The following is a 26779-nucleotide window of genomic DNA, read 5'->3' on the forward strand; positions in this document are numbered from 1 at the left end:
TGTAATTTGGTCTCATACCAGAAGGTTTATCAGGAAAGAAGTGGGCCGGATCAGACCCAGAAGTCAGATTCATTGTGGTTAATGACCATCTGGAAAAACAAAAGCACAACAAAAGACAAAATGTAGTTTAAATGGTGACAGTTGACTGTCAGAGTTCTTGCTTTACTTCTGTCCAGCATGGCAAGATTTCAAGTATTTCTAATTGTTTTCTTGGAATTGATTCATGATTTTGATATATTTTCAAGGTTAGACAGGCTAGATACATATTTAATATATACAGTAAGGTTATATGGTTGAAGTAGCCTTAGATAGTAGATTTATGCAGGAAAAGTTTAAACTTTTGGCACCTACTAGAGCACAGAGGATACTGGAATAAAATATTTATATTTTTAGCAAGCAGTGACAGAACTATGCTGAATATTTGCAGGGAGCCTTAATCAGGTGGAAGTGACTGCTGAAATAGAAAACAACTGGACTTCCTTTCTTGTTTCTTGGAAACATTTGAAGGAATCTTGATGCATCAGCATCAGAACGAAAGGAATGATGGAAAACATTACCTTAGAGAGCCTTTTGTTAATCCGTTTTAAATATGCTTATACTTATTATTTATCTAATTTGTCTCCAAGAGAACCTTTACAGGTGAAACTGATTCAGATTTGGCCAGTGTTTAACCCAAACGATTTTGGATCCAAGCAGGTAAAACATGCAGAATCTGAAGACAAAGACAGCAAGAGATCTACACAACACAAACAATATATTTCAGTTTGTTTTCTATCCTTGTGATCCAATGTTTTGCTGATTCTGGCATAGATTAGCATAGCCTGTAAAGAATACGTGACATTACTAATACAGGCTGTACTAATTAAAGCCAAAATCATCACATATTCCCAGAGCCTTTCTTCAGTCAATGACTTTAGGTGTATGTACAGTACTAAAAAAGAGGGAAAAAAATATTTTTTAATTATTACACTGGTCCACTGACATAAAAGAGCACACCTTTAACTGCAGTCATATTCTACAGTCATCTCTGAAAACAGCTGCTGAAATAAATGAGTGAATTTTGTGTCATTTCCATGCATGGAGCTTTATGAAATGTTGGTGTTAGTGACCAGCCTGAACAAACCTGAAGTGATCCAAAAAATGACAGTTTCTCAATGAAATGTTGCTTTTTATAAGAAACCTGGCAAATGTGTTAATTTATCAAAACCTCATTCATATACTGTGAAGATGAAAATCAACACCTTAAGAGATAAATCATATTTCATGTTTTCACTTTAAAATGAAGATAATCTCTATCCACGTAAACTATATGAAATATTTACCTTTATAAACAGGTTAAAAGAAAACGCTTTAGTGCAAAGTTGAAAGTCTTTAAAAGTGCAATCTTACTTGCCAGTCAGCTGTAGCTCCAAGTGTTCAGTGGAACATCCTGCAGAGAAGCTTTGCTCCACCAGAGCAGCATTCAGCTTTCAGACAGTCCATTGGCTGTATAGTGCAGGAACTCTGAGCTCCGCCTCTGACAAAAACTCTAGTGTGTCTGCAGAGGAGCGTCTCTGGCACAAGATCACTGTAGTTAACACAAGTATAGAATAGAAAGGGTTAATGCCGTGGATAGGTTAAGTACATAGCAAAAAGTATGTATACAGCTTGATTTTATATACATAATAAAGTATATACATGCTTTATTTTATATATTTTATTATGTTACAAGCACAGACTTTAATGTAGTTTATTAGGATTTAACATGATAAAAACAGAATGTGGGGCATGACTCTGAAGTGGAAGGCAAATGATGTATGGTTAAAGAACTTTCACTAATAATTTGAAAAGTGTGGCATGCATTAATATTCAGCCCCCTTTACTCTGATACTAAATTCCAGTTCAAGTAGGAAGTAACTTTGGACATCTTTGGACTGCGCTCCGTCTGATCCCTCACCTAGGAATCTTCAGCGATAGATAACCTTCCCAGGTGCCTGGGACTCCTGAAAATGAAAATGTAGCTCCATCACTCAAAGTAAAAGATAAAAATATAATAATAATAAACAAAGCTGCGAGGTTTCTCTATATATATACACTGCTCAAAAAAAATAAAGGGAACACTCAAATAACACATCCTAGATCTGAATGAAAGAAATATTCTCATTGAATACTTTGTTCTGTACAAAGTTGAATGTGCTGACAACAAAATCACACAAAAATCATCAATGAAAATCAAATTTATTAACCAATGGAGGCCTGGATTTGGAGCCACACACAAAATTAAAGTGAAATAACACTACACGCTGATCCAACTTTAATGTAATGTCCTTAAAACAAGTCAAAATGAGGCTCAGTATTGTGTGTGGCCTCCACGTGCCTGTATGACCTCCTTACAACGCCTGGGCATGCTCCTGATGAGGTGGCGGATGGTCCCCTGAGGGATCTCCTCCCAGACCTGGACTAAAGCATCCGTCAACTCCTGGACAGTTTGTGGTGCAACGTGACGTTGGTGGATGGAGCGAGACATGATGTCCCAGATGTGCTCAATCGGATTCAGGTCTGGGGAACGGGCTGGCCAGTCCATAGCTTCAATGCCTTCATCTTGCAGGAACTGCTGACACTCCAGCCACATGAGGTCTAGCATTGTCCTGCATTAGGAGGAACCCAGGGCCAACCGCACCAGCATATGGTCTCACAAGGGGTCTGAGGATCTCATCTCGGTACCTAATGGCAGTCAGGCTACCTCTGGTGAGCACATGGAGGGCTGTGCGGCCCTCCAAAGAAATGCCACCCCACACCATTACTGACCCACTGCCAAACCGGTCATGCTGAAGGATGTTGCAGGCAGCAGACCGCTCTCCACGGCGTCTCCAGACTCTGTCACGTCTGTCACATGTGCTCAGTGTGAACCTGCTTTCATCTGTGAAGAGCACAAGGCGCCAGTGGCGAATTTGCCAATCCTGGTGTTCTCTGGCAAATGCCAAGCGTCCTGCACGGTGTTGGGCTGTGAACACAACCCCCATCTGTGGACGTCGGGCCCTCATACCATCCTCATGGAGTCGGTTTCTAACCGTTTGTGCAGACACATGCACATTTGTGGCCTGCTGGAGGTCATTTTGCAGGGCTCTGGCAGTGCTCCTCCTGTTCCTTCTTGCACAAAGGCGGAGGTAGCGGTCCTGCTGCTGGGTTGTTGCCCTCCTACGGCCTCCTCCACGTCTCCTGGTGTACTGGCCTGTCTCCTGGTAGCGCCTCCAGCCTCTGGACACTACGCTGACAGACACAGCAAACCTTCTTGCCACAGCTCGCATTGATGTGCCATCCTGGATGAGCTGCCCTACCTGAGCCACTTGTGTGGTTTGTGGAGTCCGTCTCATGCTACCACGAGTGTGAAAGCACCACCAACATTCAAAACTGACCAAAACATCAGCCAGACAGCATAGGTACTGAGAAGTGGTCTGTGGTCCCAACTGCAGAACCACTCCTTTATTGAGTGTGTCTTGCTAATTGCCAATAATTTCCACCTGTTGTCTATTCCATTTGCACAACAGCAGGTGAAATTAATTGTCAATCAGTGTTGCTTCCTAAGTGGACAGTTTGATTTCACAGAAGTTTGATTTACTTGGAGTTATATTGTGTTGTTTAAGTGTTCCCTTTATTTTTTTGAGCAGTGTATATGCCACCAGCTGTGGAACTGAAAGGTTGGTGCATCAAACAATTAAATGAATGTATTTTAGTTGATGTCTCCTTTTTGGCAGTGAACCAAGACGGTTAATATGAGAAGTGTACAACATCAATCATCATGTCTTTGGTCATAACTGAAAAGTCCATGAATAAAAACATATTTTTTTTGCCAGCAACTTCTCTGACACGGAGGGGAAGCTTTCCTTCCTCATCAAGCATCAGTTGATCGACTGGAATTTTACTGCTTTGAGAAATACCTGTTTTGTTTGTTTGCTCGCTCATGGAAACACAAAGACTTTTTTACAGTTTTTTCTTTTTTTTTTACATTTCACCCTCCTACTGGGGATTATTTCAATTTTGTCTTCAATGTCATTATGGAATTTATGCCAGCTCTACTCTTTTGGCTGATTATGTCTGAGTGCAAACAAAACATCTGACAACCGAGACATCTGTTCCTCAGAGAAAGAGACAAGTCAGAGCCTTTGTGTTTTCTTAGATAGCATCACATAGTTATAGTCTTTGTGTTTGTTTTGTTAGCTAACTCAGCAGGTTGGTGGCATTGTTTCTTTGCTTTCAGATAACATTGAGTTTTGTTTGGATCTTTAAATTTAACCCTTATTAATTTTATTTTCTTTCAGGGTGTATAAGGTTTCTGGATATCTCATATATTGTTTGTGATATCTCTGGTGTACATTATATAATTGAAAAAGTACATGCTTACTAAGGAGGGACACTATTATATGAATTTACATCTGAAGATGCTGATGTTTGCTCATTTTTAGTAAAAAGATTCCATACATATAGGCTTATTAACAAGACATTTATTTCCATCGTGGTTATGTGGTATTTGTTCGGTCATGTGACAGTGATGATGATGATGAAGGATTCTGCAGTGTTTCGTTGAAGCAGAGAAGAAGTATCAGCTGTGTGGTCGTTTTCTCTCTAATGCCTCAGTGATTCTTAGGCTGCCATTTTACTCACCTTTACATTCACTGAGGGTCTGAAGCTCAACGGGATCCTTTTCCTCAAGCAAACACTTTCACTGATACAGCACCAAGTTTTCTTTTGTTGAATTCAGGATTAAAGTCCTGAATTCCTCTGTCAAGATTAAACAAAGCCCAGTTTAAATATGTGTAGTAATAAGTAAAGAAAAAATAGGTAAGGATATAAAGTTGCTACTGATCAGCAGTAAGTTCTCAAGGTTTTATAGTCACCATCAAAGTTGTTTTATCGTGAAAAGCATTTCAAACTGCCTTGTTGCTGCAATACTACATATAAATAAACTCGATGTGACTGGTGGCAGGGAGTCTTTAAGAATCTATGCTTTACAAAATGTCTAGAAGTGTGGAAGTAAAAACAAGTTAGCTTCTGTAGTTACTCTGATTGTGTGTGTAAGAGTTTTTCAGTAGTTTCATTGAAAGCTGTCAATAGTGCATGTGGGAGCATTTTATTACAAAGTTTTCCCATTTAATGTGAGGACCATTGTTTTCACACTCAGCTTAGTTTCACTTTGTAAATGTCCCAATCTGCAGACAGAATGGAAAGTACAATCCATCAGCAAATGCATGAATTATAAATATGCAACAGCTCACAAATGTATAAATAAAGATTTATTTTCCAGACCATGCAATTTCATTTACCCAATCCCTCTTTTACATTTCCCTTGGTCAAAAGTAGCAATAATTTATTCAAAAGGTCTACATAATGCACTACTGAAAGGCAAACTAAACATGCCTCCTCATGGTAAATATTGAAAATGTTTACGTTCACATGATCCAAATACTACAAACTGTATTCATGGCATCATTCAGTCTGAGGCGGTACTGCAGGAGTAGAAAAAAAGGCATGACATCAGCGTGGCATGACAACATGGAAACACACACACACACAGGTTGGCTGCCAATGTGACTGCCACTTTCACCCTTTTTGCTGGTCAGTTAGCAAGGCTAACTATGCATGCAATGTCACTAACCTAAATGTAACCAGTAAACATGGCTCTTCATGGAACAACTCCATCTCCAGTCCTCTAGTGGGCTGTACAATGAAGCAACTTCAACATATGAACCAAAAGACTAAAAATGATTCCATTATCATTTTGAGATCAGACAGAGCTTATAGAAAGACAGATCTAGCAGAAGCTAGCAAACACTACTTCAAAGCTGAAGTTACTTCACTGGATCCATCCTTGATTGTTGGAAACCCGGCCCCTGAGGATTCCCATCTTCTCTTTAATACCTAAACATTTTTCACCCTAAACGTAAACATGGTAGGTGTTCAGACAGCGCACTGTTCCTGACAGGGGCAGACCATAGTGCATTTGGTTTGATGAGGAGAAGAAAACCACCATGACCTGTTCAGTGCAAAGTTACCAGCTTGATTGTTTTCAGTCAAGACAGAAAAAGGACCAATTACTTCCTTCTATGTGCTTCATCTTTAAGGCAAAGTAACATTCAAACAAATTAACATAGAATAAATGAATAAATACATGCATTTATTTAACTGAAATAAACTTTCGCAACAACGTATTGTCCTATCTTTGTTTGCCATTAACAATATACAGTACAGACCCTCCAGTACATTCAATGAAGAGGTATTGCTTGAACCAAATCATCATTAAAGATTTCTCTTATAAATTGCATATAGTATGGAAAAGATACACGGTGAAATAAGATGCTGTCTCTTTAAGGGATGCAATGTGACAAAATACTTGACATCTAGATGTACAGAAAACCTAAAACTAAACTTCTTAAATAATCCTAATGAAAAGTTTTATGCAATTTATAGTTGACCTTAAATTGTCTCGGGTTCATTAGACTGCCAAAGTTTCCATGCAATGACTTTATTTCTAAACATTTTTTGAAAAGAATAACATATTTTGCTGTATTTTATAAGAGCATTTCTAAGCATAAAAACAGAAGAATAATTGCTGGATGGGTTTTGTTTCTTTGGAGCGACCTCTGAAACAACACAGCTCAGATCTAAAACTCATTTGATATTCTATTGCTGTTATTCTATTCTGATTTGAATGAAGGTCCAGATCTTAAAACAGAGGGACATATGGAAGGTGTTCCTGTTAGTAGCTAAAGGGACTGCTTTGTTTGGAGGGATGCATCGCTGGATGCTTGAACAGTGAAGATGGTCGGCCCCGGCTCCTGAGCTTCCTGTTACACGGCCTTTCAGGAGACGCTGTCCTGCTGTGACGCCTTTACTACAACAAACCATCAATATTGTCAGTAACATCAATTCTTTCTCAGAAAACCAGATAATCATTAGCATCAGGTCTGCTCTTAGGTTATCAACCAGATAGGCCAAAAATAAACTGTATTTATAAAGGTGACCAAAAGGAATTCATTTGGTTGTTTGCGTGAAAATATATAAATACCGAAACCAGCATCAGCTGAATTTTAAAAACTGATTGATCCTTGATCCTCTGTCAAAAAGCAAAATAAACATTCCTTATCATGGTATTGTGATGCATTCAGTAACACTAGACTGCACTCTGACTTTAATCCAACACAACAATCATGTCCTCTGACATGAATTTTTCTCCACTGCGTAACAAAAAGAACTGAAGTTTAGAAGCCTCCCAATAAAATCAAATCTGAATGCTGCCCCAGCAGCAGGTGGCACCTGTTTGTTATAGGCTGGATGAATGAATATACAGTATATATATATACATGTATATATGTATGTATATATGTATATATGTATGTGGGACTCTCAAATCAGATCAACATTTATAAGTACTGTCCCATTGGGACAGCTTATTGTGTGAATGAGGAGAAGTCAGCATTTAAGCACAGGCTGAGAATGAACAAACATCTGCAAACTTCATCAACCAGAAAGCTCTGCTTTCATCAGCAGCACCCAGTTTCTCCTCAGACTGCACTGTGCTTCAATGAAGCGTTCACTCTCTCAGATGTGCAACACAGTCATCACATCAACATGGCGGCTGCTGCTTTGTTCTGCTGGACATGAATGAATGAGAAAGTGAATTGTGTTGTGTTTTTACCTCCTGGATCTACAGCTAACATGAACATGTGGAACAGTTTTTTGCCCCGAATGGCTTTCAGGCTTTTTCGCGTCCTTTTAGTTTTCTTTGCTCTATTTTTTGCATGTTACCGTGTCCTGTATGTAGAATAAAGTGAAACAAACAACAACAACAACAAAAAAAGATCACTTGAGATAGAAATCTTGACATGCCATCAGTCACATATGGTACATATTATAATCTTATATTGTTTATGTACAAGAAGCATTCAAACAAAGTGGGCTGAAGGTTAAGTCAGAGTTAACAGGCTGACTGTCTAAATAAGGATGGCTTGAGGAAGGGAAGAACATCTGGATCCGCTTGGACTGACAAGTGGAACAGAGAGGACAGAGTTGTTAGGCTGCTTCTCGGAGAGCAAACAGAGGGCCACGATGAAGGACAGGCTGAGCTCAGTTGAGTTGATCCTCATACTGTTTCCGGAAACAGTCACCAGCAGGAAAAAACTCCCAGCAGCGCTCCTGGTACATCTTCCATACATAAGACTCCTTCAAGAGAAGCAGACAGCATGAGAAGGATTGCATCTAATTTTAGGACTTTAAAAGGGCAAGATGTAAGAAAAAAAGAATGTTATTAGAAAATATCCACCATGAAACATGTCGGTGCCTACGTGGAATGAACTGCATCGTAAATACTGAGAACAAAATGTCCCTCAGAATGAAAGAAAAGCTGAGTGGAGAGGAGTTGCTTTACCTGGCCTGTGTGCTCAGTTTCATCTTTGTTTATCAGATACATCAAAAAGAATCTGAAACACACATTTATTACATGTAAGTACAGATGATGGAACGAACTGTGTACAGAAATAATGAAGTTCATGAGAAAAACCATCACTTCAAACTTAAGGGGGGATGTTACGAAAAACCAATTTCCATCATGTTATGATGTTATTCCTTCATCAAAAACGTACCTGAATTAATACTTTGATTCTTTCATGCATGATTGAGAAATCCTCAAATCAAACCTCACTAGCAAAAGCCTGTTTAGCTAGTGAGGTATTTTTTATATTTTGATTCCAAATTCAGCTTACTGATTGGAGGACCAGCCATATAAAAACTCTACAGAGTTTAACATCAACCACTGTCTCTGAACATAATGAGATTTACAGATTTTAAATTCCACAGGAAGAAAGAACATGTAGGAGTCACTATCTGACCTTGCTAAAGGTCACCATCACAATAGAATGAGAACATGTTGGTTTTCACATTTCTTTACTAAATGTAAAACCTTTTGACATATTAGCACTCATATAAAAATAATCCTAGTAATAACTGCTACAGTGCCTTGCCCACTGAAACTTTGGCAAAGTGCAAGGCATCAGTTCAGCTGAAGGTTCCCAAGTAGCAGCTGCTACAACCAACTGGAACAACCAACAATAGCACAGAGGAACCTCTTATACTCACAAGTAGTTGGCTAAGTTGTGCTCTTGTAGTGTGTGAGTTTCAAACCCATGTGGTACTGTGTCAAAATACTCATTTCCTATTCCACAGATAAAACATTTGGTCTGCAAGAAAACAAAGACAAAGGTAATAAGTTCTCTCCAACAATTTCTGATCTTCATCTCTGACATCTGCTAGCTGTTAAACTAAAATTTGCTTCTGAATATCAAATAAATAATGAAGCTGGTAGAATGGTGGAAAATGTGCTGGTGGCGCAGAGACAAATGTGTTTCTGGTGACTGTGTGTCTTCACCTCCATGTCTTCTTTGACTTGTTCCTGCTGGTCTCTCAGTTCACCAAAAGCATCAATGATCAAGCCTAGAGTTGGAAAAGAAAAATCAGAATTACCCAGGCCAGTCAGCTATGCAGCACAATTGCAGCAGCACATTTTGACTTGCTCCTCAATACCTCTGCAGCATTACAAGTTGCAAAGTCCTGTACCATATCAGGTTAAGAAGACATCGCACATGCTCAGAAGCTTACTCAGTGAAGTAACTTAAGTAGTACGGCCATTTTTATGAAGGTATTTTTGGTGCAATATGATGAATCCTTTTCTCAACAGTGACTGCTGGCTGAGGTTTGTGGGGGACAGAATGGTGAATTCCACTTCCTCACCATTTGCATTCGGCCCAGTCAGCAGACCTGGGTGGACCCCATATAGGTCTGCCTATGTACTGCAAACCCATGTAGGGGTTTCCCCAAATCTATCTGGTTTGCCCAGTTAGAATTTGGAAACCCATGTGGGACCCATATCGTTGCCCACCTAGGTATGCTGGATGGGTATTGGCTCTAAATAACACATGCGTCATCTGAATTGCACCAAACTCGATGTCACTGACCTCTGTTGACCTCTAAAGAGGCAAATATTGGAATTTTACTCCAGTGCGCCCCCTAGATGATTCAGACAGTTATATTTCTCTGATACATCATCTGATCTGTACCAGATTTTTTGTGCATTATCACAGAGCACTGTTGCACACATTGATGTGGACATCCCTGTTGCCCCGCCCACTCAGAGAAGTCCCTGAACATTATTGGGCGACTCCTCCTGTTTCACCCATGTATGACAGCACTGAAACCATATCCACTAGCTGCTGATCTCCACACATGATGTGTATCAAACCTTACAGAAAGTCCTCACCAATCCACCACATACAGGATAACAATACTAGAACTCCTGTCTGGAAGGTTGGATTTTGGCCAAACTTTTAAGACTTGCTGATGGACTCGTACTGAACTGGACAGAAGGCTATTTGGAAGATTCGCCAAATGTGCCGACTAGTGGACAGGCATGGGATTGGTGAGAAAATGATGACAGAGGCGTTTTCTCGCCGCCATGACGTGGCGCTGAGCTGGAAGGGCCATGTGAGGCTACTTGTAGGTTTAATTTGGAGTCACGTTCCACAAAAAAAATCTGCAAATTGGACAGTGAAAGTTTTCGTGCTTTCTTATCTTTGTCAGTATGTGTTGAGCTTTCTTTCACCAAATTATAAGTTATTATGTTCATGTTCAGTTTTTCTCTTACTTTTGACCTCAGAGGAGACAGTGCAGTGGTACCATCATTCTGAGGCATTTTATCCATAGGAGCATATATTTGCTGCGTCCCTCACCCTGTATGATGGCCAGCAGGATTACAATGACAAAGAAGAAGAATGTGATGTCAAAGATGATCCGGTAGATCTCGTACTCATCGCCTGCAGGATCCTCAATTTGGTCGCCAATCCCTCCGCCTGCTCGAACGCCCACATACATGTGAAACATGTAACACTGGGCAAGAAATGGAGAGGAAGAAAGTGAAAGAAATGTGCTTTTTTTCTAAAATTGTTTTAGCTGTTTTGATCTGTTTTGATATTTAATCTGTAATATTAACTCTCTTCTGACTTTCAAAGCACAATTGAAAACTCCTCTGTTGAAGTTAGCCTTCTCACTTTACTTTTATAGTGGTTTTGTGTTTTATTGCTATCTTTTACTGTTTAGTTTGTGTTTTCAATGTTGTAAACTGTCCTTGGGTATTTGATCAAGAAGCGCCACATATTGGTTTTCATTCTTTAAAGGCAAAATGTACATTAATTAGCAGTATTTCAATTCATCACTGTAGTTAGGTGCAGACATACAATAAACAAAAGAAACAAGTTTTTGATTTTAATAAAAGGCCAACATTAGTAACTGGCTGACAAAAATGGGACAGAAACAATTATTTGTCAGTCACTTCTGATAAATATTTAAAAGGAAAAACATGTAATAAAATAGGAATTTAAGTGACAACATCTTTGCAAAGTAAGCTAGGAAACACAGGCTTTATTTAGGAATGTCGTACCAAAAGTTAAACTAACAGAACACAAAAAGTATAGTAAAATGAGTAAATATGAAGTATAGTGGTGCATAAGTAGATGCCAAAAATGTACAGATGACTTGTGAAAGGGTCTTAATTAAAGAGTTATATGTCATAGTACAGGAAAGAAACTGAAAATATCTTCGAACCACAATGAAGAGATGAAATGGAAAATAGGGAAGAAGAAGAAAACAGAGCCATTTTCCTCCAAGCACACGGGAAAAAGAAACAGAACAGGAAGAAAATGATCACTTCACTCCACTAAATAAACTCTGAAACCTGAGGCAAGTGACTCATGACTACATATAGACTTCCTCTTGTTCATCCCTCTAAGCTCCACAGCTCTTGTCACGTTATTGCGGTTTAATGCCGGCAGAGCTGCCACTATTGGCTCCTTAATAGGAGACCAGTTGCTTCATCAACTGCTATGGGTGGGTGACTAAAACGGATTAGTGTGTGTGTCCCAAAACGTCTGGGTGACACAAGGTTCTTCCTAACTGCAGAAACACAAACAGGCAGATTCCTTTTTATAGTGATCTCTTAAACATGGCAGAGAACAGACAGTTACTGTCTATATGTTCATAGATACTCATTAAAATACATAATTCTTGGGCTTTTATAATCAGAGGACACAATAGCGTAGCAGATTACCAGCTGCAGAACCAAGCATGCCTGGTTCCAGGCCTGAACGCTCTGACCCCTGCTTCTCCCACCATAAATGGAGGCCAATGATCCTGTTAAGACAGGCGGTAAGATACTGACTGGTTTCAGTTCCACAGCGGTTCATTGATGAATCAGGCAGAAAGCCAGACATCATTAAACTTTGTTCCACCAGCTTGATTTTCTACAAGATTACATTAACATATTTGACTTTCAGCACAAGTTCAGACATGACTTAAGGCCATTGGTGCATTCAATCAAAACCTACGTTTTATTGAAATACGTTCAGACCTACTTCATATTTCATTATGCATTTGTAGTTTGGAGAAGTAGTAACTGAAGTGTTTTTAGATACACTGTATCATGCCAAACATTTTTGTATTTGCATTATTACTGTATATTTGCACCATTATCCTGCAAATCTATTACATGTTCACTAAGGTTATAGTAGCCTACACACTTTTTCCTCTTTTAGACTAAGTCATGGTCACAACCATCTTTTGACATTATGTTCTTAAAAAGAAAACTTCCATTACTTTAGATTTTCTAACTGATTCACTCCAGCATGAAATACAGGAATTCACTTAGATGTCAAAGCAAATGTAAAAATGACTGCAGTTGCTTGTTTTTATTCAAACTCATAACAAATACAACCAATGAAAGTGGAGATATTTATCATACTCACTGTCAACATGTCATCACACTTCATGTCTGGAAGTTCTCCATCTTCACTTTTGTTGTAAAACTTTCTAAAGAAGTTGAAGGCAACCACTGTGTAAAGGTAAACCACCACAGCTAACAGACCGACAGTAAGCACAAGCTGGAAGACAAGAAGGATGAAAACACTACTAAATGACCCTGATGGCCATCAGGATCAGAACATTTATAATTCCATGATATGGAGATTTTCATTACTGATCAACTCTAACTGAGCTGGAACGTCTGTGCTGAATTCCTGCATCCGTTTGCAAACATATTCATCAGCACCCTGGTATAATGTAGAAAAATTCAATTTCATTGTGCTCAATCCTTCACACTTTTTAAAGAGGCTAATATAAGTCGACTTTTATTTTAAGTAATAAAAGTCGAAGTCGAAGGTCATTATCCATAGCTGTGTGGATACTGACTGCAGGGACTCCTAGAATGACTTCTAGGGGCCTTTTAGCCTTTATATTAACAAACGTGTTACACACACAAAAACACGCAACCTGCTTACCTGTTTGCCATTATGTGTGACTGAAGAGAGGATGGTCCGCAGGGTCTTGAAGCCCATAGCAATGTCCAGCAGATGGGCAGCAAAGAAGAAGTTGTTATAGTGACCCAGGATGGACATGGTCATGTACCAGGCCAGATACAGGAAGGACTGCAACGAGGGGACAACACCAAGATTACGGACCGATGCAGGAACCACACTTATGTCATGATATAGTATTTATAAACAATATGAAAGGGGTTTTGGATAAAAAGTTTTGGAATTAAAGTTATGCTTATTCTTGCACTTTCCTATGGGTTTCAAACATTAGAACTAACCTCAGTTAAAATGTTTAATATATATGTGAAAATAGATTAATTTCTTCTTCAGGCATGTCCTGTGTTACAAAACGTTTTGCTTAGTAATGCTAAGCAAAATGGAAATGAAAAAGGCCAATTTCTGTCAAAAATGTAGTGCTTAAATTAAGTATAATTATTCTTAAACCTTGATAAGTGTGTGGATAATGTCTGAAAATATCTGATTGCATTGAACTAACTATATACTTAACAAAAATATACAAAAATATGTTATGTCAAATATTGTTGCCATATGGAGTTCACAACTGTAACTCATTTAACTGTAACTGCATTTGCTGACATTTTATTGTACAAAAGTAACATTTCTCTTGATTTATGTATAATTTTTAATCCAACTTGCTGCCAGTGAGCATTTCTCAGTGAGTTGTTTTTTTACGCTGTACATGGGTGATGCATGTCCAGTGGGTGATCAGACGAAATGAGCAACAGTTGGATAATCCTTGGACTGGGGACAATAAAAGGCCACCCAAAAATGTCAAATTTTGTCACAAGTCATAATTCCTCAGATGTCGCAAGTTATGCCAGAGCATGCCATTGGCAGGTTGGATGCAGGGATGTCCACCAGAGCAGTAGCTGCACTGCTCAATGTCCATTACTGGTCCACAGGCTGTTTAAGAGTTGGTTTCCAACAGACTGGCACTAGTGTAAATCGACCTCATCCTCGTCGGCCACATGTGACCATTCCAGCACAAGATTGCCACATCCGGCTCGTCCATCTGTGAGATTGGCTAAGACCAGCGACACACATAGCTTATGAGACTGTTGATCTGCACAACAGTCACATCACTCTTCAGACTGTCCTTAACCGCCTACGGGAAGCCAACTGGGTCAAAATCAAATTCCTCAGCCTGACCCCTATCATGTTCAAAAGACTGTCAATCCGCTACAAATGAATGTTATCAATGCTGATATGAAGATCAGCAATTACTGAAAATATAGTTTGAGTTTCTCTATATATTGCGTAACCTAAATGTTCATAAAACTCATATTTTACATGGGGCGTTTATATTTTTGTTCAGTGTATTCCTGGATATTAAAACACATCTAATATTGTGAAAAGCATCTGAAAACCCACACTGGGTTTTAAATGTTTAGACGCTGTCTCTTTGTGCACATGGCTGCTGGAATACTTACATTATCAGTAAAAACAACCCCAAGCTTCCAGATCTGATACTTCACATCGATGGAGTTGAGCCTGTTAGGAGGCAAGACAAGGTTGGCTGTTCTTCATATCCATAAGCAATAATCAAACATTTAATGTATTAAAATGTGAAATCTATGGGTGATACTGTGCTTGAATCTCTCACTAGTGGCTTCAGTATGTACCATTTTGAGGAAGATAGTGAGGGAATGTGTTTCTTCTGTTTTTTTTTTCTGTAACATTCAAAAGTTCAATAAAGAAATTGATGGAAACAAATGTAAATCAATGGACTGATGCCAATAACCTTTTTGACCTTTTTCCTTAAAGTGTCTGTAAAGCCACTGAGTTTTCAAACATGGCTTCTAGTTTATTCAAAACTCCAAATCAAGACATCCCAGGTTATTATGTAATATTAGAATGACCTTGACATGCCACCATTTTACATGAGTAGGAATTTTAAAAAATCAATTATATTACAATCAGTCCAAATGACAGAAAGTACATCTCCCTGTTTAAAGAATGTTGAATTGTAGAGTAATTGGTTTGCTGTAAGCAAAAAAAACTTGAAGCCTCCAGACTACATCATGTTAATTATTCATCAATATTTAGCTTTCATTCTCTTGCTCTTAAAATGACACACACACCCACACACAGTTGGAGTAACACACTTACACAGCGGCCAGTGAACTGTCTTTCCTGGGTTTTCTTTTCTTGTGAGCATCACTGAAATCCAGAGCAGCCTTGTCCAACCCCAGCAGCTCACTGATGCGGTCATGGCCATAAAACTCCCCGTACTTATCCATCACCTGCACAAGGTAAAAGACTGTATGAAAAAATGTCCAAAATTAATTCAGTTAAACTTCCCATCTTCGTGAACTCCTTTGCCTACCTTCCTCTTGACAAACTTATCCCAGTAGTTGTTGGGGAAGGATCTGAAAGGACAAAGTTTTTATGGAAGTGAAGAGAAGTGTAAGTGGTAAAAAATAGAAAAAGATGGGTGCATATTAACAGATATTTTCTGGTTCCTTTTGGTCCTGTTCTGATCCACTCACTGTGTGTTGATCACAAGTCTGTCCCACTGTCCTTTAATGTCGTCCTCAGATGGTTGCTCGGTGATGTAAAGACCATCAAATTCAAGCTTCCTGGCCACTTCCTTTTCACGTTTGAAGATTACCAGTGGAACCTACATGAGTCGCACACAGCAATACAGGACGGCCATGTTCAAATTACTGAAATATCACTAAATGACTCGATGCAATCTGCTGGGTTTCCTTACATAGAAACATTTTAAACTACTTTGAGTAATTAACTGAGCATACTGTATTGTTTGATAACTAGGATCAGTTAGAATCTGTGTGATTGAGTTGGAATGATGTTTTTGTAAATTGCCTGGAGATGACATTGCTTGTGAACTGGTGCTATAGAAATAAACTGACTTGAAATATACTGTTAACATGAGGAAACCCAAACCAAACAAGGCTTTTTTTTGCTTTGTTTTGTAATTTGTCAATCTTACCTTCAGACAGTAGTATCCGATGATGCAGAAGAAAGAAATGACAGTATGGAGAACAGCCAGGATCCGCAACATGGGCTCCATGTATCCGCTGCTTTCCTCCAGAACAAAACGCACTGAGACCGGCTTCAGAGGCTCGCCCGTCTCATCCGATACCCGCTCGTTCGATTCCAGCCTTTCTCCAAGCAGTGGATCCCACTGGACACTGCTGTCTGCATGGCTGCTGGTGTGAACAGCTTCCTTCTCTTCCACCAGGGATGAAGAAGTAGAAACCTGGCAGGAACAAGTTAACCAGCTTTTCTCAAAACAAAGCAACAACAAAAAAAGACAAAAAAGAGAAAGAGAATACTGTTTCCTTTTCAGGAGCGCTCTACAAGAAAACCATATGTTTTTTAATTGCTCTATGCAATTAAAGAACATATGGTTTTCAATCTAATAACTGCTTCAAACAACAGTCTACTTAGATAGTTTACATGTGGATAACAAAGTACTAAACCTAACCCAACAGTTTTGTGTAGTAATGCTGCCTTTTAAAGCATTCTGTAACACTGATACTCTTTAGTTTTGGCCTGATTTTCTGACCTCTGACCCATGACCCAGGCTTCTATCCATGTCAGATGTTTGCAGATCATTTATTATAACCCTCAACTATTCAAAGCCTTTTTAACATAAACAATTGTTTCCAGTATTCCAGTTGCCACAATCTGATGTGGCAACTGGAATAGAGGGCTAAAAGCCTGACGGTGTGTGTGTGTGAGGGTGTGTGTGTGCATGGTCCCCAGTGTTATTTTTGGGTTAGGTTTATAACTGAGGTGTGAACTGAGTTAGCGTTAGACTGGAGAAATCAATGATAAATGAATGGAAGTCAATGCAAAGTCATTGTGAAGATACATGTTGGTGTGTGTGTGTGTGTGTTCCTCCCATACCCAGTTCCCTGTTACCTTATAGAATAGAAGTATAAAATTAATTGCAAATGCAACAAACAGGGCCAGCATCCTCATGTTGTAGAAGTTTCTGGCAAAGTAGTTCTGTAGGAACGACAGGAAGACAACGGCAGATTGTTGATTCTGGAACAGATTTCTAACAAGCTTCACATCAACTCATCTACTAACTGAATGAAAACATTCTAGTCCCTACACGAAAGTATTTCTGCTTTCATCAGAAGACCAGGACGGGATGGGACGGGACAGAACAGGATGGGACAGGATGGGACAGAACAGAACAGAACAGGATGGGACAGAAGTGTTGGTGATACCAGCAGTTTCCTCTGGTAGGCCAGGATTTTCTTCAGGACGGCCGACTCCTGCAGGTCTGGTTCATCAGACTTTGAGTTGTGATGCTTTCTCACTTTTGATTTCATCTTCTCATTCTTCACTTGTTTCTCTTGTTTCACCACATGTTCCTCTCTAAAATCATGAAACAGTGCTTAAGGCTTTATGCTGTGTCTCCATATTGATCTATTTCTCTCGTTTTTGCCCTCCCTAAAGTTATTCTTATGATGGAATAAAGACTTTTACTTACTCTGACATTTTTTCAGGTTCAGCTTCTGGTATTTCTTCCTTCTTTTCAGAGGGACCACTCTTTGACTAAAGCAGAAAACATGATTAGAAAATATGCATAGTAGTTGTTATTCTGCATGAGTCTAGACCATAGGTGGGCAACTCCAGGCCCCAGGGCCGGCCTCCTGCAACTTTTAGATGCGTCTCTACTTCAACACACCTGAGTCAAATAATGAGGTCATTAGCAGGACTCTGGAGAACTTGACTGCACTTAGGAGGTGATTCAGTTGTTGGATTCAAGTGTGTTGGACCAGGGAGACATCTAAGAGTTGCAGGACACCGGCACTCGAGGACCAGGATTTCCCACTCCTGGTCTGGACCTACATAACTCAATCATACAAGGTCTTACAAAAGTGTTCACACCCCTTTATATTTTCCTACATTTGTCATGTTGAATCCACAGCATGTTATTTGTTCTTTATTAGCACAACAACATATCTCAGTGAATAAATGTATGGTTTTAATTTTATTAAACAAAAATTGGAAATGCGTGATTAAGTTCTAGAAGAACATCCCAAACTTTGAATGTCTCTCAGAGCTCTGTTCTGATGGACCTCTCTCCATGGTGAGAGGCCCACAGCGGCTCTGGAGGAGCTGCAGTGAACCACGGCTCAGGTGGCACAATCACACAAATCAGGCTTTTATGAAATAGTGGAACAAAGAAACAATGAAACGTAAAGTCCGGTTTGCCTGTTACCTTCAGAAAATAAGGTCAGACAAGAACAAAATTAAACTTTTTAGCATACGTACAAAATGATACAGTTGAACCTGAAATTATTCATACCCCAGGCAGATTTAGATATGAAGTTATCTTTTAATTTGACCAACATGTTTCCTCTGACCAGAGGGGATATTAACGTTTCAGAGTGACCCAAACTCTGAGACATGTGAATTTCAGAGTGTGAACCTGATAGAAGAGGTTCCCTGTTACCTACTCTATAAGGTAATAGGGAACCTTATAGAACCCCCAGAATCTGCCAAAGAATCTATGGAAAGAGTGAAAGATTAGGGTGATGAGCAGGAGGCCATCACTCTAAACTGTCTGGTCAAAATACCAGAGGAAAAATGGGAAAAGCTGGTCAGAAAGAGTAAGGAGGGTTTGATCATTGCAAGTCCAACAATTATTTTGAAGGATTTTAGTAGATCATTTTGAGAATAAAAGAGAATGAAAACAGACAAATTAACTTAATTTCTCAGGACATTAACTCTGAACGCTCAGATCCAACCATTCCTAGATTCGAATGATTTAGACAGAATATTCTCTGGATGCCTCCCCAAAAGTCTTACAACTGAAACTACAGTGAGAACTGATTCTAGAAAGTCTGCTGAATACAGGTGCCTGCCACACTTTTCAGATAAAAATTTAAAAAACAAGATGCATAATTTTTCTTTTCTGATTACACTTCTACCTCAGCACAAATATTTTCTTTATTTTACATGATCGCAGGCTTTGTCAGATGCTTCAACGCAATCAGGATTTTATAACAGAGGAGTGTCAGCCTCATTGTTTTCACTCTGTCACTACTAAAGTAAGGCATAAGGTTCCTGGAGCACCATTTTGATTTTATGGATGCTGAATAAAGAAGTGCAGTGAGTTTTACACAAAAAAAGAATACTTTGAAGGGGAAACTAAAAAAAACCACACACACATTGAGATGATAATGACATGGTTAAGTGATTGTAGTTTCACACGTAGGCTAAACGAATCATTTCTAGCCCGTATTTCAGACTCTTTTAGCTTTAGGGTGACAAATACATTAAAATATGGGAAAGACAGCAGTGGTTCTAGCAATTCAGCCATTATAAAATACAGTTTATAAGAGTGAAGACAGCAAGAGATAATAAGTCAGCTATAAATGACATAATGAATATATCTTTTAAATTAATCTAGACAAAGAGTGATAAATGAACAAGAAGTAGTTGATGTTTGGAGTATTGAATTTAGTTCAGAAGGTTTAGATGCTGAACTATAAACATGAACCGATTGATACCTGAGCTTAGAACAAGTTCATGGTGATCCCTGCACAGATGAATATACATAATGAATAAACCCAAAGTAGAAAATGTTTCATTCACCTGGTGTCTTTGTCTTAGTTCTGGCTGTGGAGCAGGAGGAGGAGCTGAGGGGGGCACTGGGGAGCTGAGGAGCTCTGTGAGGGTAGCGTTGGGGTTATGGGGGGTGATTTTGTACTGTCCCCCCTCTCTTCTCAAGTCAAGACCAAAAATGTCTGACAGCAGCTCAGTTTCACTGGTATTAACTGCTAGGTCAGCCAGGTCCTCCTTCGGGGAGCTACGCTCAGACAGCCTCTTCTCCCTCTCATCTCCTTCACCGCGGACCTCGTCCTGGGTGGGGTCAGGCATGGTGGCCAGCAGTTCTGACACCTGTGGATGGAGACATTTCTTTATGAATAGCTGATGCAGAATCTAAATAGTTCTTTCTTCAACCATTTTTACATCTATTTTTAAATAAATAACCTTGACAGCTTTGGCTCCCTCTACTAAATTCCCTCCCATGAAGGTATTGTAGAAGATTCTGCAAAATCCTCGAGCCACACTGAAGGTCACATGAAGGAGACCCAGCAGCACTGACCAGTAGAAAGACACCAGAGTGGTCACCAGGTCTTTCAGTGTCATGTTCTTGATCTTCTTCATTTGTTTCTTTAGACTCTTCATTGACAACACCTGAAGCAAAGAACAAAGCCAAAGCTCAGGTCACCGAACACTCTGCTGCACATCACTGTGCCCTTCGAGGTGGACTCTGATCTGAACCTTCAGAGCCACATGAAGACTGTTACAAAGCCAGGCTTCTATCACCAGAAGAATATTTCATTAGAGAAACAAAACCAAACATGGAGAAGCAGCCTTCAGCTTCTATATACCAAACTTCCAGAAAACTGCAGCAGAAACACCGAGTTCCTCTAGAACAGTGCTTCTCAGTTCCAGTCCTCAGGCCTCCCTGCTCTGTATGTTTTAGATGTGACTCTATTCCAGAAAAGCCCATTTAAATGATTGCATGGCCTCTTCTGCAGCCATTAAGCAGGACCAGAATTGAGAAATAGACTAAAATTCAACCTGGGTAGGATTGCTTTTGAACCATAATAAATGAAACATTGACCAACATTTGATGTGTATTGATAATTTTGATGATGACACCCAACAAAATACTGTTTATTAATTGCTTCATAATTCATTATCATATTATGTTTTTGTGATATAAAGCATTTGGAACGGTCCTGTAGCAAGTTGCGTTGCATCTTCCAGCAGACAGACAACACTGCTTTCACCGTCTCAGGTTTAGTTTACATGTTTTGTCCAGGTAAAGATTAGAATCATTTTTTAAATTGGTCATGCATAAAAATAATATTTACCGTACATAAGACTGCATTTTTTCCATTACGAAGACTTCATATATGCAAAGTTTGGGAGAATCAATATATATTTGTATACAAGTATGTACATGTTAATAAATTGGCAGTGAAGGAAATGTGTGCTCCCACCTTTATGAGCAACATGACGTTATAACGAAGGGCGATTAAAGCCAAGCGCACAGTAGACACAGAGAAGAAGCCCATGTCAGGGTTTTCCTCGTCACATTTCTCTCGCTCACTCTCTTCTTTCACAGCTGAGCGCTCGCCAGCATCGGACATCTGCGCTGCTAGCTGCATTTCAAAGATGGTGTCCTCACAGAAATTCACAAACAGCTCCATCTTCTCTTTCTCTCCACCTTCATTCACCACATCGAAAATGAACTGGCGTTTTGATTCTTTAACCTGCACACACAGGAGGGATGTTTGGAGAAGGTTTCAGGGTTAACAGACAGATCTCTGATCATCTGAAGTGATGGACTGCTAAAAGTATTTTCACCTGAGGTTTCTCCCATTGTGTCCGACTGGACTCACTGATTTCAAAGTAAACCCGCTCAATGCGCTTGGCGCTGCCCATGATCTCAATCCGGCCCAGATATGGCTGGAAGTAGTTGAGGACGCTCTCGGCCAGCTCCAGGAAGGTCTGCAGGCGGGTGTCATGAGGCATGTGCTCGGACAGATTTGTCAACAAAACTGCCACATTGAAGCCAATGTCCTGAGTAACAAAGTGAAGAGTAAATAGGAAATCAAACCTTTATTGCTTTTAAGGATGTTAGGCATAATGGATAATGATGGAACCAAAAACATTAACTTAACTTAAAAGTTTGAGAAAACTAAATGATCCAACCCTTGTTATTTAAATAATCCTTGGGTGTGTGACGTCTGCCTGAAATCCAGACACACACCATTCTGGTGAAAACCAGCTCCTTGTTCTACGCTATTTGTTTCACCTAGAGGGTCTGAGCTCTCAGATGTTGAGAAACGATTGCTTCCTGCAGTCCTAGACTCTGCTGAAGTTTGAAATTTTACCCAGTAGCTAACGTTTGTCCATGACATATGTAATGCACCAGTTCTGTGGAGTTTACTGAACATTACCTGCACTGTGATCAATCATCACGGACTGAACAGCTTCTTCCTCCGCTGCCATTGTTGAAACTACAGGCAGACTGCAATTCTAAAACGGAGGAGAAACTCAACATCATCGTTCACAACTTCTCCTTCTGTCCACTGATTGACCTGGCAGAAAGTTTAGCTCCAGAAATCCAAGTCAAAGGGAGAAATCCCAGATGGAACACTGAGGCAAGATCGAGTGGAATGTGTAGGCAATTGCCAGATTAGGCAAAAACGGTTAAGTTGTTTTTTTTTTTGCCCTTGGGGTTATTATGGACAGTTTGATAAGTTATTTCAATAGCTGATTGATTTGCACAATGTTTCTCCAAATATAGCTTCCTTCTCTTTGAATTGAATTCAGTTCCATCCATCCATCTCTCTGGAAGCTAGTGGTCATTGGGTTAGGGGTGGAGTACACCCTGACAGGTCGTTACTCCATCACAGGGCAACACAGAGTTCATGGGTGCATGAACAAGTCCACTATTTAGACAGAATAATCAACAGTCAATTTTTAGACTGTGGGAAAGAGCTGGAGCACCCAGAGAGAACCAACATGGAGGACATGCTAAGTCCATGCAGAAAGACATGGAATTCAGACCCAGGACGTCTGCAACACTCCAACCTTCAATTCAGTTCAGTTTATTTGTATAGCAGCAATTTACATCATATCAAGGCACTTTACAAAAAAAAAAGAAAGAAAAAATCAATGTTTTGTTTGTTTCTTGAGGTTACAATAATTCTGTCAACTGTAAATGTGTTGGAAAAAATGTTTCTTTGAACCAACTTAAAAAACACCAATTATTATTCTAATTTGTTACAGCTAATTTTAATAGTTTTGCTCAAGCTATAATTCTGATATGATTTTCAGTCAAATCATATCAGAGTACGTTTTTTAAGTTGGTTCAAAGAAAAAAATTTTCAATGTACATCCACTGCTCTGTGTTCTGACTCACCTTGGCTGGTTCATGAAAACGCATCACAAACTCCTCATAGTCCAGAAGTTCATTCTCATCAGTCTCAGCACAGGAGAGGAGGAAGTCTGTTTCAGACTGGGTGTAGTGTTTGTGGCTCTCCATGGCTTTATGGAAATCCCTTTTGGAGATGACACCTGTAGGTTCATACATTTGTTAATCACAAACTATTTCCACCATGCAAAATACCCTATATGCAAAAAATGTCAAACCAGCACATTTCTCATTAGGGCTCATTAATAACTTGTTCAACACAAAAAGTATTCAGAGCGTTTTGCCTTTTCCATCGGGGTCGTATTCCTTGAAACCATCAGAGGAGGTCAGGTCTTTCAGTTTCAGGAACATGTCAAAGAACTTGAGGATCATCTCCACGTTGTTGGACGATTCCACCAACATATCAACCATTTGTTTGCCAATTGTGCCATTTACTACATTACCTGTGGGGGTGACAGTGAATATTTTTAGACAGGATTTAACAACCATTAGTAGACACAGCTTACCTCAACACAACTAATGTATGCTTCTGCTGTTTCTATCTATAACATAGATCTAGACTAAAAACCCACCTGTTTAGCTTTTGAAACATCAGACATGAAACATTAACCAACATTCTGACGATGGTACTTGACAAAATGTAATGCTTCAATTGTTGACTGTGTGTTCTATGACTTTGTATTTTTGTGTTTTTACTTTGACCTGCCTTGCTACTGAAATGTGCTATACAAATAAACTTAATTAATTGATCAATCTACAATAAATCATACATTTGCTATGAACATAACTATACCTTCTAGCATAGAGAGCAACATAACCACCATGTCTTTCTGCAGATCCATCAGCTCTTTCAGTAACTCAATCTGACTGGAGTCCTGAGAGGAAAGAGAAGGAACCATGTTTGATCAGTCTGGAACCAGTATTTACCCACTTATACTAGTCTAATTAAAAGAAGGTACAAATTGTTATTTAAATGCTTAATCTCACACATGCACAGCAAAGAAATGCAGACTTTCAATCTACTCAATTAACTAATAACTAACCAAAACATGAAATGGGTGACTTTGTGAGACCTGTCAGTTTCTACCCAAGTTGTTTTCCACAAACCTGAGATAATTTCATCTGCATGTGAGCAAAGACATGCAGGAAGCCAACCACAGCATCCCACAAGCGACTGTGTGCCAAACTCTGTTGGTTGCCTGTGCACGGTCCCTACAAAAACAAACTCAGTCAGTTTCACTGTACAGGGCGATGTGTCACCCTGCACAAACAATGATGCAAAACTATTTTTTCAAACAAGAAAACAATAAATGACACTGCATGACGTGAGGGGAAGATAAGAAGCTTTTCATTAGGAATACATGTACCGCAACATACAGGAGAAGTTCATTTTTGGATCTGATTAAGGGAAGACTGGTTATCCGCCTCGTGGAACTTGTTAGTAGCTATTTTTAAAATAAAGGGATTTTTAGTAGAAATGAAGAACTTTCTTTCTATCTGCTGAATTCTCTTACCTGGATATACTCTGTAAGCGTGTTGAACACCTGTTTGGCCACATTGATTGCCTTGGAGAAATTCCTCTGGCCCTGCTCGTCAATAACATCCTTCCCAGAATAATACCAGTAAAAGTCACTGATAGACTCCTGAGGAGGAAGAATGGGAAATTAAAGTTTTTCAGTAAAATTACAAGCTTGGAATTTTACTGAATAAACAAACAACCAAATGCAAATTATAGATTAGGATAATTCCTTCTATGCCATGTCTGCATTATTCAGCAGTTTACTTTTGGAGTCTTCAGCCAAAAAATCATTTATTTTTGTCATTCTGTTACTAACTGATCAACTTGTTCCAAAAGATTTTTTTTCAATCAAATTAACTGCTTTGTATGAAACTGGTTACTTAGGATTGTTTGTTGGCAAAATATGGAGGATGTCACAGTGTCCATATAACCAACAGGGTTTTTTTTTCTTTCAAGCTTCTATGAGGAAATCTGCTTCAGAGTAAAATTGGATTTTTGTCATTTTGCTGTGAAGAGAAAAAACTAACCTGGACTCTGAGTAAGTAGTCAACAGTAGAGATGATGATGTTGACGGTTGTATTGTTCCCAGTTTGTGTCCTCAAGTAGTTCTGGAAATCTGAAACAAGATGAAGCAAAAGCAAGAATATATAAAGTTGAAAGAGAAAAAGCAGAACAAGATGTTTCAGATGCTTCATACAGAGTCTTTTAAATGTTTTCACCCCCCTGGATGTTTTAAACGTTATTGCTTTTACCAATCACCGGCTTCAGAGACCATTTATTCTCCAACTGGACGATGAGCCGACACGTCCAGCTGAAGATGCACACAAATGGTCTAAAGACACCAAGGTGGATGTTCAGAAGTGGCCCTGTCAAAGACCAGACCACCTGAGAGAGCTGGAACAGTTTAGCAGGAATAATGGAGGAAAACTGCAACATTCAGAAGAGCAGCCTGACTGAGACCAAAACACACACACTCCCTGCGAAGGGAACCGGAGGTGAAAATACCAAATACTGACTTGAAGGGGGTGAATAGTTATGCATTCACTTTATTTATTTAAATAATTTTTATTTAATTGTCATTATTTTGTAGAAACATAGCTTTCACTTTAAATTTTTTTTGTAAATTGTTCCAAAAAAAGCCAAGTGATTGTGATTGATTTATAAAAGCAAAAAAAAAAAAAAAGAGTGAAACATCCAAGAGGGTGAATACTTTTCATATAAGAATCAATTGATTGATAGATCAGATTTATCTTCCTCCCTTCTAAGCTAGAAAAAAAAACCTAATTTTAACAAAACAGAACCACTTTATATTATTTGTATTGTAAGTCAGAGCCATGGAGCTTAATTCACAGCCTGCTTCACGTTTCTCTATAAATTAATAACCAATAAGAGAGCTTAGTACCTGAGTTGTGTCCTTCGCAAAGCAGCTGAAGGAAGCGGAAAAGGTCACAGGTGAACTCATCATCCTGCATGACCTTCTCACCTGGCCAAAGAGAAGAAACAAACACACGCACACACGCACCCACACACCCAGGCACGCACACATGCAGGCACACATAAGCACAATCACAGACAAGTGTATGCACAAACATTTCAACAACACAAGCAGGAGCAAACATAAAAGCACACACACATTCATATACACAGACACACACAGAAATCAGAGAAAGGACAACAGGAGCAGACAACGTGAGAAACAACAGGACAGACAGGAAGATGGAGAGTGAGGATATGTTAAAAGAGAGATGCTAATGTAAGGATATCACCAGTGCTTTCTTTACTAGTGTCAATGATACTCCATTCTTATCTAACACAAACACACAGACACACTGTTGGATTAAAGGTGGGCAGCCAAGCACTTGGCACAAAACTCAAGTGTAGTCTATATAGTGCAGCATTTTA

The 26779-nt window shown here is 39.3% G+C and overlaps 1 protein-coding gene and 1 long non-coding RNA gene across 9 annotated transcripts in view; both read right to left on the reverse strand.

Moving 5' to 3' along the window:
- Positions 1–23: 23 nt before the first annotated feature.
- LOC114150614 (uncharacterized) lies at positions 24–2023 on the reverse strand. Its single transcript, XR_003596790.1, has 3 exons — positions 1937–2023; positions 1390–1567; positions 24–89 (listed from the first exon to the last, which is right to left on the reverse strand). It is a non-coding gene; the product is annotated as an uncharacterized LOC114150614 (long non-coding RNA).
- A 3068-nt stretch (positions 2024–5091) lies between these two features.
- The window catches only part of ryr2a (ryanodine receptor 2a (cardiac)), a 148595-nt gene continuing 126907 nt past the window's right edge, over positions 5092–26779 (reverse strand). For all 8 annotated transcript variants that reach the window (XM_028027114.1, XM_028027112.1, XM_028027107.1 and 5 more), the window contains 26 exons: positions 26280–26360; positions 25405–25493; positions 24873–25001; positions 24466–24570; positions 24152–24233; positions 23643–23801; positions 23347–23501; positions 21783–21998; positions 21416–21688; positions 20394–20600; positions 19995–20300; positions 17881–17945; positions 17615–17765; positions 17301–17387; positions 16363–16632; positions 15899–16029; positions 15736–15778; positions 15519–15652; positions 14840–14900; positions 13353–13499; positions 12822–12956; positions 10755–10911; positions 9398–9462; positions 9109–9209; positions 8402–8453; positions 5092–8196 (listed from right to left, as the gene is read on the reverse strand). In XM_028027114.1, coding sequence (XP_027882915.1) covers positions 8101–8196; positions 8402–8453; positions 9109–9209; positions 9398–9462; positions 10755–10911; positions 12822–12956; positions 13353–13499; positions 14840–14900; positions 15519–15652; positions 15736–15778; positions 15899–16029; positions 16363–16632; positions 17301–17387; positions 17615–17765; positions 17881–17945; positions 19995–20300; positions 20394–20600; positions 21416–21688; positions 21783–21998; positions 23347–23501; positions 23643–23801; positions 24152–24233; positions 24466–24570; positions 24873–25001; positions 25405–25493; positions 26280–26360 — 3497 coding nt within the window. In that variant the 3' untranslated portion in view covers positions 5092–8100. The remainder of the gene's footprint in view (positions 8197–8401; positions 8454–9108; positions 9210–9397; positions 9463–10754; positions 10912–12821; positions 12957–13352; positions 13500–14839; positions 14901–15518; positions 15653–15735; positions 15779–15898; positions 16030–16362; positions 16633–17300; positions 17388–17614; positions 17766–17880; positions 17946–19994; positions 20301–20393; positions 20601–21415; positions 21689–21782; positions 21999–23346; positions 23502–23642; positions 23802–24151; positions 24234–24465; positions 24571–24872; positions 25002–25404; positions 25494–26279; positions 26361–26779) is intronic.

Source organism: Xiphophorus couchianus, chromosome 9, assembly GCF_001444195.1.
Source record: "Xiphophorus couchianus chromosome 9, X_couchianus-1.0, whole genome shotgun sequence".
Classification (NCBI taxonomy): Eukaryota; Metazoa; Chordata; class Actinopteri; order Cyprinodontiformes; family Poeciliidae; genus Xiphophorus; species Xiphophorus couchianus.